The sequence below is a fragment of the Saccopteryx bilineata genome, chromosome 1, assembly GCF_036850765.1.
Source record: "Saccopteryx bilineata isolate mSacBil1 chromosome 1, mSacBil1_pri_phased_curated, whole genome shotgun sequence".
NCBI classification, from domain to species: domain Eukaryota; kingdom Metazoa; phylum Chordata; class Mammalia; order Chiroptera; family Emballonuridae; genus Saccopteryx; species Saccopteryx bilineata.
The window spans coordinates 108,475,840-108,492,556 of record NC_089490.1 but is presented as its reverse complement, the minus strand read 5'-3'; the positions used below and the strand labels follow the sequence as shown (position 1 = coordinate 108,492,556).

General features: G+C 39.0%; 1 protein-coding gene and 2 pseudogenes across 2 annotated transcripts in view; all 3 read right to left on the bottom strand.

Annotated features, from left to right (window-relative positions):
* OLR1 (oxidized low density lipoprotein receptor 1) overlaps positions 1-16,717 on the bottom strand; it is a 31,405-nt gene that overhangs the window by 9,101 nt on the left and 5,587 nt on the right. The window contains exon 1 of one of the 2 annotated variants that reach the window (XM_066264004.1): positions 2,835-2,940. The exons of the other annotated variant lie outside the window; for it this stretch is intronic. Within the exon in view, the coding sequence (XP_066120101.1) occupies positions 2,835-2,880 (46 nt within the window). The 5' untranslated portion in view covers positions 2,881-2,940. Of the gene's footprint in view, positions 1-2,834; positions 2,941-16,717 lie in introns of those variants that run through there. 2 annotated transcript variants of the gene reach the window in all.
* LOC136319996 (pumilio homolog 3 pseudogene) lies at positions 8,831-10,856 on the bottom strand (annotated as a pseudogene).
* LOC136319995 (U6 snRNA-associated Sm-like protein LSm7 pseudogene) lies at positions 16,354-16,663 on the bottom strand (annotated as a pseudogene).

The following is a 16,717-nucleotide window of genomic DNA, read 5'->3' as shown; positions in this document are numbered from 1 at the left end:
ACAATGACTCTTCAAGAAATTCTTAGTCCATCTTGGTTGGATCAAAGTTACCCACAGGGCAGAGTCTGGTGTTTTTAATATAGATCAAGTTTATGCATGTATACACACACACACACACATACACACACATACAGAGTGTATGTTTTTTAAGTAACATACCATAAATGAATATCTGATGTCAAGCAAATAAGCTTTAGTCAGCTAATTAACTGATATTGTCTCAAAGAATTACAACATAATTTTGGGTTATTCAGCTTTTATTCTATTAAAATTACATCTTGGAACTGGGATTATTGAGCAAAGAAAACTAGAAATGAAACTTCATATTCACTGTTCTATACTTACACCAGCTGTGGCTCTGTTATTATAAGAAGAAAATTCACCATTAATATAAAAGGAAATAAATTATGTAACTCATATATGTATTACCAATTATGTGCTCTACTACTAAAAAAGCACAGATATTTTGGTTCAACAGGAAAACATCTCATATAGTGTATGTGGACTCCTCATCTGGTGAGAAAAACAAATAAGGCACTGATAATGTTATCCTATACATGCAAATGAGGAAAATAAAAGTTTTAGTGACTTGTTAAGATCACACAGACTAGACCCCAACATAGGTCTTTAATTCAGTTGTCAGTAGCTACATGATTTGGAACATTACATCACAAAATATCTAGTGTGAACATGTAATGATCTAAAGCAATCAGTGGTCAAATACGTTCACAGAGTTCTCATGTGCCAAAGGCACTTTGTTAGGCTCTTTAACAAAACAGAAATTTTGACAGGAAAGAACATGGTTCATTCACTGATTTAAAGTTATTAATTCTTAGAGTGTGTGTGGCAAGTTAACAGAAAAAAAAGAGAAGATAGTTGTGTCTTGTGCAAATAATTGCCTAATCCTTCCCTCAGGGACAGATATCTTTGTAAATCTTTCAACCAATATTGCCCTTGGTCAGTATCTATTCTAATAAATGTACATTCTATTGGTAATCAATTATGTCCAACATTCTTGAGTAATGAAACTTCTGAATTTTTAGAAGTCACAGGATCCTCACCAGTTCAGGGAAGGTGCACGTTTCCATTTTCTCCACCCTTTGTCTTGTTTCCTTAGCAGGTAGAGAGCATTCATTCAACACCTACCCCCTTTAGTAATTTTCAAATTAGACAGCAATCAAATCTTGTGTAGTAAGTGACTGATATAAACCAGTTCTAAGAAAAGAATTTACTTCCTAATTGTAATAATAGTCTAGCACTCAGGATTTACTACATGAAGAATGAATGAATGAATGAATGAATGAATGAATGAATGAATGGACAAATGACTTACTATTGACTTATAGGTTTCCTATAAATGCCAGTACTGTTTTTATATCAAGTTAAGTTCAACAACTCAAATGTTAAATTATTTTATGTTTACACTTATTTTCACTATTGAGAGAAATTTCTATTTTGTTTATTATAAAAACATGACCCGGAATTTTTTATCCAAATTTGAAAGATATTATTTGCATACCTTCCTTTTTTTATATTTTGTTTCTTTCTCTCAAAATGGATATAAGATAAAGAGGCAATTTATCTTGATTGTCTGTAGATTTGGGATTATGAATTAATTTTTTCTTAAGTAAGTAGTTAACTTACTGTATATATCAAACAAATTATAATTTTTTAAAGCAGTGGTATAAAATAAAAGATACTGTATTTTCCCATGTAAAATACTCCCATTAAGACACATCTTAATTTTGGGGCCTGAAATTTGAAAAAATGTATTATATAGTTACTGAACTCAAGGGTTTTTTAAAATTTGTTTTATTTTTATTTTTTATTCATTATTTAGAGAGGAGAGAAAAAGTGAGAGAGAGAGAGAGAGAGAGAGAGAGAAAGGGGGGAAGAGCAGGAAGCATCAACTCTCATATGTGCCTTGACCAGACAAGTGCAGGGTTTTGAACCAACAATCTTAGCGTTCCAGGTCAACGCTTTATCCACTGCACCACCACAGGTCAGGCTGAACTCAAGTTTTATTCACATAAAATTCATACTACTCCTCATCACTGTCAAAACTCCCATCTATTAGCTTATCCTCATCTGTGTCTGATGACGAATCACTGTCTTCAACAATGAGTGCAAAAACAAGAGCAAAAAAGCGGGAAATGGAAGTAAAAAATCTACAACCATTGCATAAGATGCACCCAGTTTTTAGACCCCAAACTTTTTGGAAAGGGGTGCATCTTATACATAGAACAATATGGTAATTTGTCCTAAACCATACTAAATATTATTTTATTTGCTTTTGATAATACCTGAAATATATCTAGCTTTAGCAATGACTCAAGGACTATTATAAAAATTACCATTGTATACACTGAGTAAATTCAACATTTTTTTGAACTACCTGATGAACTGGATTCTGGGTAAATAAGAATAGCCTTAGATCTACTATTTACTAGCTATATAAAGCTGGGTTATTCAGTGAAACCTGCTTCCCAACTTGTCCTCTGTAAAAGGAAGATAATAATAGTCTTAATCTCAAGGAGTAAAGATTTAGAGTAATAATGCATGTAAAGCAACTAGCATGGAACATAGTAAATGTTTAATAAGTTAGTTATCATTATTGTCTACTATATCATCATGCAAACCAAGTTAGTTCATTCATCATCATCATCACCATCTTTATCATCTTCTCCATTGTATCTAACTTGCTTCTCTTTTATGTAAATGATATTCACCCTATAGTCAAGTAATGTAGCTCTCTAATCCTATATTCAGTTAATTTACAGTTTTAAACTAATCCTAGGATTCTGTCCCTGTACACATTCACTTACTCCTTGTACCTTTAACTGTCTCTCCATTTGTCTTCTGATTAGGCTGATCCTTCATAGTCTTGCTCCTGAGGTCATCAAAAGTCACATCCAAATTTATTCCAAGAATGAGAAAGTGAAGCAGTCAAGCACTTCTACAAAGTAAAAATGTGTGCACTTTTGCTGGAGTATTTAAATAGCTACTGCTATCTAAGAGAATGACTCAATCATTGGTAGGAGGAAGGAGAAGCTTTGCTTCATATTTGCTGATGCAAATTCTTAGGGTTATTTCTATTGAAGATGGGGAAAGTGATGTTTCTGATAGTATTTCAGGATATTTCACTAAGTAATTTATGAAAGGAAAAACTGTATTTTCCATGAGCATTAGAAGAGGGGAATTTGTAGCCACTCTTTAGATAAGGAAACAGAAACTCAAATGAGTAAGATACACCATATTTGTGGGAAAGTGTGTATTTAGACAGGTTGTTTGACTTCCATGTCTATGTTTGCTTGTTTATTTCACTGTAGCAAACTATCTTCGTCTGTGTCTTTTGTAAGTCACACATTTTTGAATTTTGACTTTTTTAATTGGCAATAAACTGAGGAATTCTGGGATTAATCACATGTGACTCTTCATTTCAGCCATGAGGAGCTGGGTAATTTTAGAACTTTATTGGGGGTGCTATTCATATAGTGACAGTATAGCATAGCAACAGAATAAACTCTGGAGCCAGATGGAGCTAGCTTCCAATATTTCCTTTGCTAATCTTTTGATCTTTAATGTTGGGGAATTACTTAACAGTCTGACACTCTGTTTTTGTCCATAAACTGAGACATGTTATTGGGATTCAAATGAGATATTGGGTGAAAATGCTAAGCTTTAAACTTCAAACACGATAAGAATGTAATAAATAATAGTTTTTATTAGTAGTAGTAGTAATGTCTGATACAGTTGAATTGCCTGTCAGGGAATTTCATTTTATATATGCCTGACCTGACAGTCAAAGACTTTTCAATGGATTCCCCATAAGGATGCCTATATGCATTTACAGACAAAATTTTTACCTGTTTTTCCTTTATAGCTTTTTAACTATAAAAGAAATATTTCTTTGTAGCTATATATGCTTTTTTTAAAATTGTCTCTATTAGAGAAATCTTCTGTAGCACTTATGTGAAAAGTGATATGGTATCTGAGATTTACTTTATATCAGGAAAAAAATAAAAGGAAAGGGGCACATAAAAGAACATTGGAGACAAATATATAAATAAATAAAATATCTAGGACACTATTAAAGAAAATTACTCATACTAACAGTCTCATTAGAATTTCCTCTTCCTCCCTTTCCCCAGCCTCACCAGGCTTTTTGTGTGCAGATTATCTGAAACCAAATTAGTAACAGTTTATCTGCCATGTAAAGTTTTACTCTATGACACAGTTCACACACACACATACTAAATAAAGCTCAGCATATAGTAAATATGTTCTAGAAAATCAGCTTGTAACAAATCAATGTTTCTTATTTTTATCACTCAAACCTCATCCCACTCCCCTTGAAGGAACATGCTGGAAAGCAAGATTGGATTCATTTCTACATTCACTATGGTGACTTTCACATAAACAGAATCTCAGGAAATTGTTTTTAATAATAAATTAATAAATGCTGAAATTATATCACAATGAAAAAGATGCTGTCATTTCCTAAAGTAGCTCAGTTTTTCCGTATTTCATCAATATTCTAATAGATTAAAATGAGGCATATAAGTATACTTGTTAATGAAATAGACATGACATTTTTTATGTGTGTGACAGAGACAGAGAAGGACAGATAGGGACAGACAGACAGGAAGGGAGAGGTGAGAAGCATCAGTTCTTTGTTGCGGCACCTTAGTTGTTCATTGATTGCTCCTCATATGTGTCCTGATGGGGAACTACAGCAGACCAAGTAACCCCTTGCTTAAGCCATCGACCTTGGCCCCAAGCTCATAAGCCTTGTTCAAACCAGCTGAGCCCGGGCTCAAAAGCTGGCAACCTTGGGGTCTCAAACCTAGGTCCTAGGTTCAGACAGACAGGAAGGGAGAGATGAGAAGCATCAGTTCTTTGTTGCGGCACCTTAGTTGTTCATTGATTGCTCCTCATATGTGCCCTGATGGGGAACTACAGCAGACCGAATAACCCCTTGCTTAAGCCATCGACCTTGGGCCCAAGCTCGTGAGCCTTGTTCAAACCAGCTGAGCCCGGGCTCAAAAGCTGGCAACCTTGGGGTCTCGAACCTAGGTCCTACGTGTCCCAGTCCGACACTCTATCCACTGTGCCACTGCCTGGTCAGGCTAGACATGACACATTTCTTGTGAGCATATCTAGTGTTAGTGGAGAAATAGCACCAGATATTACCAGCAATAAGACCTTAGTACTTGAACTCAGCCAAGAAAGAACGCAGAGCCAAGGAACTCAAATAATAATCAAAGTTTATTTAGAAAGTGGCAGAGTTAGCAGAAGTAGGCCAGCTAGGCTGTGTGGGTAAAAAGGGGGGGAATGTTTGAGCATGCTCCAGAGACAGAGATATGCGCCAGGTCCTTTGTTTTAAGGTTTCTATCTGTTTTCCAATGGCAGGAATTCTTTTTTTTTTTTTTTTTTTTTTTTTTTTATAGCGACAGAGAGAGAGTCAGAGTGAGGGATAGACAGGGACAGACAGGAACAGAGAAGTGAGAAGCATCAATCATTAGTTTTTCGTTGCGTATTGCGACATCTTAGTTGTTCATTGATTGCTTTCTCATATGTGCCTTGACCACGGGCCTTCAGCAGACCGAGTAACCCCTCGCTTGAGCCAGAGACCTTGGGTCCAAGCCAGTGAGCTTTTTGCTCAAACCAGATGAGCCCGCGCTCAAGCTGGCGACCTCAGGGTCTTAAACTTGGGTCCTCAGCATCCCAGTCCGAGGCTCTATCCACTGCGCCCCGCCTGGTCAGGCCAATGGCAGAAATTCTAAGGGGGGGTCTGAAGGGAGCAACTCATTAGAATATATATTAGCTTTATGCTGATGTGCCATAAAAGAAATTTATTCCCTTGATTTTATCCATCCTTGGGTGTGGTTGGCACCAGTGGCACTAATTGGATTTCTGTTCTCTATCTCCCTAAGAAGGGTGATTTAAGCTATTTACCCTCTGGTTGGGGAGGAGAAGTTTAAACTATTCATTCTTAAGTGTCCTTAGTTAGGGAAGATAGGATTTTGTGATTTACTAGATGGCTCTGAAGTGCTTGGATAGTTTATCTGTCTGTCTTAGTTTCAATATTTCACTCAACCTTGAGGAAAGTCAAGAATTTCACTCAACTCTTTATGAGATGTCCTAAGAAGAAGTGCTTTGGAAGGATATATGTGACTACATACAAATATTGATCGACTTACGACCTATGCAACTTACGACCACAATCACTAGCCACGACTGCTCCGCGTCTGGCAGCACAAGCATTGCCCAGCTAGGCATACGACAGTGCGGACCAGCTTCTGGCAGCACTACCATCTCCACGTGCACCATTTCAACTGTTATCCCAGACTCAGTACAGCAATTTGTGTGTTGTGTCTTCGATATTTTTCATCAAACCACTCCCAAGATGTCTACCAAGAGGAAATTGTCTTTGCAAATATTAAATGAGTTGTACTAGACCTGGAAATGCTGAGGTCGCCAGTTTGAAACCCTGGGCTTGCCTGGTCAAGGCACATATGGGAGTTGATGCTTCCAGCTCCTCCCCACCTTCTCTCTCTGTCTCTCCTTCTCTGTCTCTCTCTCCCTTAATCTCTTCTCTCTAAAATGAATAAATAAAATTTTTAAAAAATGAGTTGTACTGATAATGCAGTTTTACTTAAGGCTGACTAATGTAAAAATAAGAAACAAAATGGTGTAGAGATGATACAAATGGCAAAAAATGAACAAAGAAAATTATGATATATAACAAAAATGAAAGAAAATTATAAAATATGACTTAAAGATTTTTATAATATCATTTCACAGTACTGTACATATAGCCTACTCAACTTACAACCAAAGCGTGTACGACCAGTCTGTCGGGACCAATCATGGTCGTAAGTCGAGCACTAGCTGTAGTTTAAAAACCCAAATATAAATACAGCACCAGAAAGAACTATATTCTTGAGAGGAGGTCTAAGATTGAGCTAGATCTCTCAAACCTCTGATATTCACCTCTACATTTTACTAACAAACCCAAGAGAGCATAAGCATCCATTTTCTTTTGGGTCAATACTCATGGGAAGCTCACTAAGCAGTACAGGACCTGGTGATCAGCTCTCCAGATCCTGTACTCCCTTCAAAAACAATTTATTATTTTCTCTAAAAAATCCTTTCACTGTCTACAGGTAGAATTAGCATTACCAATTTCTTTTCTCCCCTCATTTTGTATATCTAAGAGTACATGTATTGAATTTCAGTTCCACTAATGTTATTCCACTTCACCAACTAAGTTAAAACCCCTTTAAAAGTAAGAATGGAACTCTTTCTATCAGGAAAACTCAGGCCCTGGCCGGGTCGCTCAGTTGGTTAAAATATTGTCCTGATGCACCAACGTTGAGGTTTCGATCTTCAATCAGGGAACATACAAGAATCAACCAATAAATGCATAAATAAGTGGAACAATAAATTGATGTTTCTGTCTCTCTTTCTTTCTCTCTCTTTCCCTTTATCTCTGTAAAATCAATAAATAAATGTTGGTCAGATAAGTTTGTAAATATGATATATAGGTTTGCGTGCTTATAGTTTGCATTGGGTGTGGGGGCAGGCTGTAAGCAGGCAGGGTTGTTATACCCTAAGGCTTAGTTTTAAGAATAAGCCTTTCCCACCCTAAGTGACTTTGTATCAGAGACTTCTTTGTTTGTATATTGGATTAAAGGTTTTGACTTCTACACTATAAAATGGGGCAGACTGAGAGCTTGCTCTCTCTCAGTTCCTGAGATTAGCATTAGAGAGGAGAGCAGTAAAAGGCCATGGAGAGGAGAGGCAGCAAAGATGGTGGAGTGCTGAAGGAGAAGCCAGTTTGTGCAGAGAGAAAGAAATGGAGAACAGAAGTAAATAAGGCTGGTAAGGTAGAAAACTTTGATTCTAGGAAACTCGAATAAGTCAGTGGCTTTGGGAGCCCTGAATGGAAAGGGAAGTGTTTTCCCACTGTGTGTATTTCTCACCTGCCGGGTGCAAGCTAGGATTAAAGCTAATGGCTCACCAGTTCTTGGCTCCATTGTTTCATTACCATCTGTCCAAATCAAATGCGAACCTGCATGGGCCAGGCAGCTATGATGGTGACCATGGCTACTGGCTTTACAATAAATATTTTTAAAATAAAAGAAAATTTATTCTTTCTCACCACACTAAAACATCATACAAATAGTGTAATATTCTGCAAAAAGTGAACAGTAATTATATGAGATTCTTAACCATAAACACATAGTCAGCATAAACTGAATTTTTAATATAAAAAGTGCGGGTCAAATAAATTTGCAAATATGATGTATATGTTTGCTCACTTATAGTTTGCATTGGGTGTGGGAGACAGGCTGTAAGCAAGCAGGGTCGTTATAGCCTAAAGCAGGGGTCCCCAAACTTTTTACACAGGGGGCCAGTTCACTGTCTCTCAGACTGTTGGAGGGCCGGACTATAAAAAAAACTATGAACAAATCCCTATGCACACTGCACATATCTTATTTTAAAGTAAAAAAACAAAACGGGAACAAATACAATATTTAAAATAAAGAACAAGTAAATTTAAATCAACAAACTGACCAGTATTTCAATGGGAACTATGCTCCTCTCACTGACCGCCAATGAAAGAAGTGCTCCTTCTGGAAGTGCGGCAGGGCGGATAAATGGCCTCAGGGGGCCGCAGTTTGGGGACCCCTGGCCTAAAGCTTAGTTTTAAGACTAAGCCTTTCCCATTCTTTTTTTTTAAGAGTATTTTAAAAAGCCTTTTATAAATAAATTCTTATACAAAGAAGAAACATATACAGCATACACAGGTATCAGTCGGGTGGGCCCCTCGCCCTCTTTCCCACGCTGGGAAGGCAGATCAGAAGAAAAAAATGATTCCATCTTGTTAACTGCTTCCATCTATGCAGACAGTTTTTCAAGCAGCATTTTTATTCCTTTGCTGCTGTTTTTCTTTGTTTGCAATCTGGGAATCAGGCTTTTCAGTCCAGCTTTGACTTTGTCTGCAACTTCTTGATCAGAACTCTGGAGAAGGCTAGAAAGAATAATGGCACCTCGATTTACACTAGCCCAGGATTTCAGGTTCTTCATGCCAACATACTCTATGAGTGTTTTTGCAAAACAGCCTTCTCTTCCGTTTTCTTTCATCTTTTTATCTTGCTCTATTAACCACTTCAGAACAAGATGTCTGCAGGATGTTCTGCAATGTGAAGCTCCCCACCCTTGCCACCAGGATGTAGTTCTGCTGCTGCCAAGCTGGCAATGGCGTTCATGGCAGGCTGAACGTCTCCAATGGCAGCTCCCAGAATGTCAGACACCAGCACGCACGCAGACTTATCCAGCACCACCTCTCGAGCGTGCCCTTGCAGGTAGCTTAACAAAGCTGGAGAGATGGGTTCCAGGAGCTCGCGACGGGTCTCTGTATCTTTCTTACTGTGTGCATTTCCGTCTCCTTTCTGCAGAACTTCAATGATTTCTCGTACTGTATGTGCAGGGTCTCTGGGGCTTAGGAGATACAACAGGATCTTCCTTCCATATTTGTCATTTACTATGTTAGGTAAGGAACTAATAATTTCTGATATGATAATTTGCTTCATAAGCTTCGTATCATCAATACAATCAAATGCTGCCAATAAAACCAAATGGGAGTACTGGCCATTAGCCACCTTTTCGACATAAGTCTTCAGTGTTTTCACAATCACTTTCTTGTCCTTGGGCATCCCGTGCCACAGGCAGAGCATTGGCCACTCTGCCACCATCATGTGTGTGTGCCAGGTACACCTCCACTTCACGGATGGCTTCGATCATTTCTGATCTTAGCTTTGGGGGTGCATAGGTAAAAAGTCCAAGAATACTTTATGAACCAATGAGTGTTTAATCACAGCTTCCTTTTGGGCCATTGGTGTTAGAATCTGTTTAATTTCATCCATGATAAGCTCTAATTTTTCTGGCTGTACCTCTAGTACTTTGTCCAGAGTTGGTTGATCTGCTGACTTGTAAAGCTGAAACGTGTTCCCATAGAGCTCCTCTGTCAACATGTTCCTCTGCTCCAAAATGGCTCTGTCATTGTACTCCACAATGGCCGATGCCTCCGCGTGTCTGAGCATCTTCCTCACGTGGCCTTTAAAACTTCTTATTATCTCTGCAATCTGTGGTTTACTCCCATACATAAGAAATTTCTTAACAACATTTCTGGATTATTTAGCTTTACTTAATTCAACCAAATCATCTCGCAGTTCTTTGAAGGCCTGCTTTCTCTGTTCTTCGTTGCCATAATGAATGTAACACTGGATCACACGAGTCGAATCATGTGCAAATGCAATAGTTTTCATTTTTTCCTTGAATCAACTTCTGCAAATCACTCATCAACTTCACTCTTTTTTCTTTGTCACAGTCTTTTCTTCTTAAGATCCCCCAAATCTGCTTTGCCTGAACAACAATGTCATAGTTGGTTCTATCACTGAGTTGTCTGCTTTGCTTCAGTTCTTTCTTCTTCTTTTTGAAATCATCCTGTTTGGGTTTCTTGGCTGCTGATTCACCACTTTTACTGTCTGACTGGAATTTTCTCTTCTTGTTGAATTTATTTGCCTACTGGGATTTGTTCTTTGATATTTTATCCCCTTGCTGCTTGTTCTTGAACTGCTTTACACCTTTTTTCCCAGGTTTTGTGGCATTTTTCTGAAAGTTCTTAGATGTGATTTTAGGTCCACTATCCTTAACAACTTTTCTTGGGAAGGTCTTTGAAGAACCATAATCGTTGTTTTTATAAAATCTGTTTTTCTCTTGTGATGTCTTTGTACATTTTCCTGTTAATTTCTTTTTCACTTTGACTTCCATTATAGTAACTCGCACACATGTGGCCCACAGAGAAGAAAGCCCCACCCTTTTAATACTAAGATCTTTTCAACACTAAACTTTTCCTCATACCCTTGACTGTTGCATGATAGGGATGGTGCACTCTTATGAGGAATCCCATTTATGCCTCAGATCAGTGGCTTTGTATCAGAGACTTTCTTATTTGTAGATTGACTTAAAGGTTTAGATTTCTACACTATAAAATGGAGCAGTCTAGGGCTTGCTCTCTCGCTAGCTTCCTGAAACAAGCATTGCAGGAGAGCAGAAAAAGGCCACGTGGAGGAGAGAAGTAGCCAAGATGGTGGAGTGCTGAAGGAGAAGCCAGTTTGTGCAGAGTTTGCACAGAAAGAAGGAGATGGGGAACAGAGGTGAATAAGGCTGGTGAGGTACAAACCTTTAATCCTAGGAAAACTCGAATAAGTCAGTGGCTTTGGGAGCCCTGAATGGAAAGGGAAATGTTTTCCCACTGTGTGTATTTCTTGCCCGCTGGGTGCAAGCTAGGATTAAAGCTAATGGCCCACCAGTTCTTGGCTCCATTTTTTCATTACCGTCTGTTCGAATCAAATGCGAACCTGCATGGGCCAGGCGGCTGTGATGGTGTATGTGGCTACTTGCTTTACACAAAGAAATTTTACAAAACTCTATCTCAAGTCTTTTATTTTGAGGAAATAGAACTGAGGCTCAAAGAGTTTAAGTGGTTTGCTGAATAGCTCTTTTCTATCAGACACCAGACAAGAACTCAGCTTACAGTTTTTTGAGTTATGCCAGTTAAATTCAGTATGAACATTTCTTAAAATAATTAAGTAAAAGACTTTTCAAATCACCAAGATAGAAACTAGCCACTCCATAGCAGACTTCAGAAGTACAGAGTGAGTTAGAGAACACCCACACCAGGGTCACTCTCACATTTTTTCTAGACTTTTCTCAAGCTAGAAGCCCATTTTGAGGAGCCACAGCATGGAGAGTTTGAAAGTTAGATCAGTTGTTGTCTTCTGGGTGATCTGGCTCCTCAGTACAGCCTTTTCCCTATTCGAGCCTGATAAAAATCAGCAGTTCCTCTCTTTGTGGTAAAACTTACATAACAAAACGTTTACCGTTTTAACCATTTTTAGGTATACAGTTCAGTGGCATTAAGTATATTCATATTGTTGGGCAACCATCAGCACACTTCATTTTCAGAACTGTTTTATCTTCTTCAACTGAAGCTCTGGCCTCATTAAATACCAACTACTGTGATGATTATTTTTATATGTTAACTTGTCTGGGCAACGGGTACCAAGATATTTGGTCAAACGTTCTTCTGAGTGTTTTTTAAAAAGTGTTTTGGGGTGCAATTAATATTTTAATCACTAGAGTAAAGCATATTTCCCTCCATAATGTTACTGAGCTGATAGATAAAACGGCTACTCAGCCACCATCTTAAGAACAATGGAGGCCTGGAGGAGGAAAGACTTGCTTACTCAGTAATCTGTCTCAAACCTCCCTTGCAGGTGAATGCTGATAAGGGACCATTGAGTCAATACAGCAATGTCAGCTGCCTTTGCTCTAGGCCCTTCAACTAATCCATATAAACCCTGCCCTATCCCTCCCTCTAGCTGACACCCTTTGCTGGTCTCAGCCTGCCTGCACCCAGGCACTTTAAAATAAATTTTCCTTTTGCAACACACTAGCCTCGTGTCTTCTGTTAGGCCCACAGTTTCTGCCTTTCATGCCTCATTCAATCAGTTGAAAGCCTAAATGGAACAAAAAAGGCTGACCTTTCTTTAAATAAGAAAATCTCTCCAGCAGACAGACTTTGGATTGGAACTACATCTCTGGTGTCCTGGGTCTGGAGCCTTTCAGTCCACACTACACAGTTAGATTTGCCAGCCTCTATAGCTGCATGAGCCAACTTCTTATCAGCAATCTCTTTCTCAATATCCACATTCTACTGCTTCTGTTTCTCTGGAGGACCCTGACTAATACCACTTTCCATTCCTTCTTCCTCCCAGCTCCTGGAAACCCCCATTCTGTTCTCTGTCAATGAATTTGCTACTCAAGGTACCTCAAATAAGTGGAAGCACAGGATATTTGTCCTGTTGTATATGACTTATTTCTCTTAGCATAATGTCTTCAAGGTTCATCCAAATTGTAGCAATGTGTAATAACTTTCTTCTTTTTTAAGGCTAAATAATATTACATTGTATACATGACCACTGATGAACATTTGGGTTTCTCCTGTTATTAAAGATCCAGAAGGATATTTCTATAATCCCTGTGTGGCAGATAGCTGGAGAACTTGGCAGACTTTAAGTGATTCTTATCATCCCTGCCTCCTGATGTTCATGCCTCCTGTGTAATCTCCTCACCTTGAAGGTAGGGAAGATTTGTGGCTTGGAGTGTGACAAAGGTGACAGAATGTATGTCATCATGTATATTGATTACATAAGATCAAGTGCCAAACTTGCTAAAGTTTTTCTCCCTCTTTTCCTTCTCTGCCTGAATCTAAAGAAACAAACTTACATGAATCCCACTACCACAAAGAAATGAATTTTCCAGAGGAGCTTGGAAGTGTATTTCTCTGAAGTTGAGCTTTCATATGAGAACACAACCCAGCAGACCCCTTGATGGCAGCCTGTGACACCCTAGGCAGAGGACCCACCTAAGCTGTGCCCACTTTTTTTTTTTGGTGTTTTTTTTATTAATTTTAATGGGGTGACATTGGTAAATTAGGATACATATGTTCAGAGAAAACATCTCTAGGTTATTCTGACATTTGATTATGCTGCATTCCCATCACCCAAAGTCCAGTTGTCTTCTGTCACCTTCTAACTGGTTTTCTTTGTGCCCTCCCCTAACCCCCTCCCTCTCCTCCCCCCTCCTCTGAGTCTCATTTTTATGTCTCACCTATGTATGGAATCATATAGTTCTTAGTTTTTTCTGGTTTACTTATTTTACTAAGTATAATGTTATCAATGTCCATCCCCATGTTATTGTAAATGATCCGATGTCATCATTTCTTATGGCTGAGTAGTATTCCATAGTATATATGTACCAAAGCTTTTTAATCCACTCGTCCACCGACAGACACTTGTGTGCCCACTTTTTTGATCCACAGACAGTGTGAGATAATGAATGCTGTTTTACATTTCTGTTCATATGCTTGGTAGTAAGGTGTTACATGACTCATAAAACTAATAATTCTGTGATAAACTTCATTCTCTTATTTTGTTAAACTTCCTTAAATTTAACCTTATCACTGACTTTCAATGCCTCTGAGGCTGCTCCTCAATACTCAGGCTGCCATCTAGGTTCATCTGATAGAGATGCTTCCTACTGGAGTGGTTGTGAGATGGAACTCGGTTCTTTTGACATATTATTCATTTTCGAAACCAGGGCTATTACTCACTACTTAGATTTTTATAATTCATGTTTGGTGCTTCAGAGTAATAATAATCCTGGCTCCTAATTCACTGAAGCACAGAGAAGAAGGGTATCTGGTCATCTGATTTTGGTTAGGTCAAAAGGAGAATAGTCAAAGGAACCAGAAATACATAATTATTTAGCCCGGCTTGTTAGAGCTATTGTATAACAATTCCCTGAAGTGCAGATAAATAGACCTGAGTACACGTGCTCTCCATTGGTTCCACTCCAAGTCCTTAACAACCTCTGTATAAGCTAATGATTCACAAGCTTAATTATACACAGTCTCTTAATTATACAAGACTGTGGATAATTGGAATGAGATAAGTCCCCTTTCCCTCAGCTACCTGCTCTTCCACTGTGTACCTTAGTCCTCCTTCCTGAATCTTCTTTCCTCTCATATGGGGCTGAGCTCAATGTTAAAATTGCCACAAGGCATAATCATTTTCATTAGGATAAACAGAAAGCTTTATTTCTCTAGGAAATAATCTAGTGAGAAAAAAAGTGGCAATAGTAATTCTAAGAAAAAAAAAGTAGCTAGCAAGTCATTAACAGAATACTATTTTGCTCAAACCTGTTAGGAAGCTGTAGGGCAATCACATGGCAGCAAAGTGCTCTGGGAGGAAAAACAGTCATATTAACTAGCAGACCTGTTCATGCAGGTGAAAGCTGGCGTGATTTGGGAGCATACGGCCAGGAGAACAAGAGAAACCATTCATGAACTGAAATGCAGAAAAGGTAAAACATGGTCATGGTAACAATGAGAAGCATGGAGGACATCAGTTATCCACGAAGGTGAAGGTCATTGGTAAAACTGAGTGAACTCAAGATTATTGTAGTTAATACTTACAAAATGCTTGTTATATCAGGACACTTAGATGCATTCATATACATTAACTTATATAATCTCTATAAGTCTATGAAGAAACAGCATCATTGTTATCATCCCTTTTTATGTAGAATGAAACTGAACCAACAGAGAGATGTAATAACTTGCCCAAGGTAACACAGCTAGCAAATGACAATGGAAGTATTTAATTCCAGGACACCTAGCTGGATGCTTGGCCATGACACAACACTACCTTTCTGACAAGAGAAAGAGAAAGGAAAGGTGTATGACGTGAACCATGTTTATGGCAGGAAATATGACAATCAAAATGCTTTCTTGTCTCTGGTTGTATTTTTCTCATTATAATAATATCTAAGGCAGGTCAAGTGGATGGTTCACTCTTATTTCATGAATGGGAAAATTAAGGACTGAAGAAACAACATAATAACTCAGTGAGGGGCCTGTATGAGAGTTCTGCTATCTTTTCCCTGTAAAATTCCTCCAGCCTTGCTAAGCTTTCTGCTGAAATTTGGAAAATACTGTTCATCCTAACACCAACTTCTTTACTTATTTTTTTAAAGGTACTGCTTATTTAGTTTTGGAACTGACTGCTTTTGAATCATCAGTGTCATACTGGACTTTTTTTTACTGTTTGATTTTCTTAGCTAAGACAAAAATAAAATTTATATTCTCCATTTGCTTTTTTTTTTTTTTTTTTTTTTTTTTTTTGTATTTTTCTGATGCTGGAAACAGGGAGAGACAGTCAGACAGACTCCCACATGCGCCCGACCGATCCAGCCGGCACGCCCACCAGGGGCGAAGCTCTGCCCACCAGGGGGCGATGCTCTGCCCATCCAGGGCAGTCGCTCTGCCGCAACCAGAGCCTCTCTAGTGCCTGGGGCAGAGGCCAAGGAGCCATGCCCAGCGCCCGGGCCATCTTTGCTCCAATGGAGCCTTGGCTGCGGAAGGGGAAGAGAAAGACAGAGAGGAAGGAGGGCGGGGGGGGCGTGGAGAAGCAAATGGGCGCTTCTCCTATGTGCCCTGGCCGGGAATCTAACCCGGGTCCCCCGCACGCCAGGCCGACGTTCTACCGCTCCAACTGGCCAGGGCTGCTTTTTTTTTTAATGAGAGGTTTGCAATATTATTAAGAAAACAAAGAATAACCTATACAAAAGGGAAAGTTTCATTTCTGCGGACAGCATGTAAGGCAGGAGGAACAGCTCCAAGTCTGAGAGCATCCCTGTCTGCGCTTTCCCCGCCTGCTAAGCCTTCTGCTGCTGGATGAATGTATTGGGGACGGCCTCCATGCCATCCTGAGGGTAGATGAGCGCCACAGAGGTGACCCTGCACACCACCCGGCCCAGCCTGCGGTGTCCTCTGTGAGCTTGTATAGGTCATCGGGATCTCTCATGTATTCGATGGTGCGCCATCAAGCACAAGGTTGAGAAGCGAATCAAACCCTGTCAGGATTCCTCTGGCTTCGTGGCCTCCCTGAAACTTCACGCAGATCATCTTGTCTATGTACTTGGAGAGGTCCAAGATGCTCTCCTTCTTCTTCTCTTTGTCTACCATCTTGCCTTGCCCATATTCTCCATTTTTATTTCAATTGTCATGCTATGAAAGAGC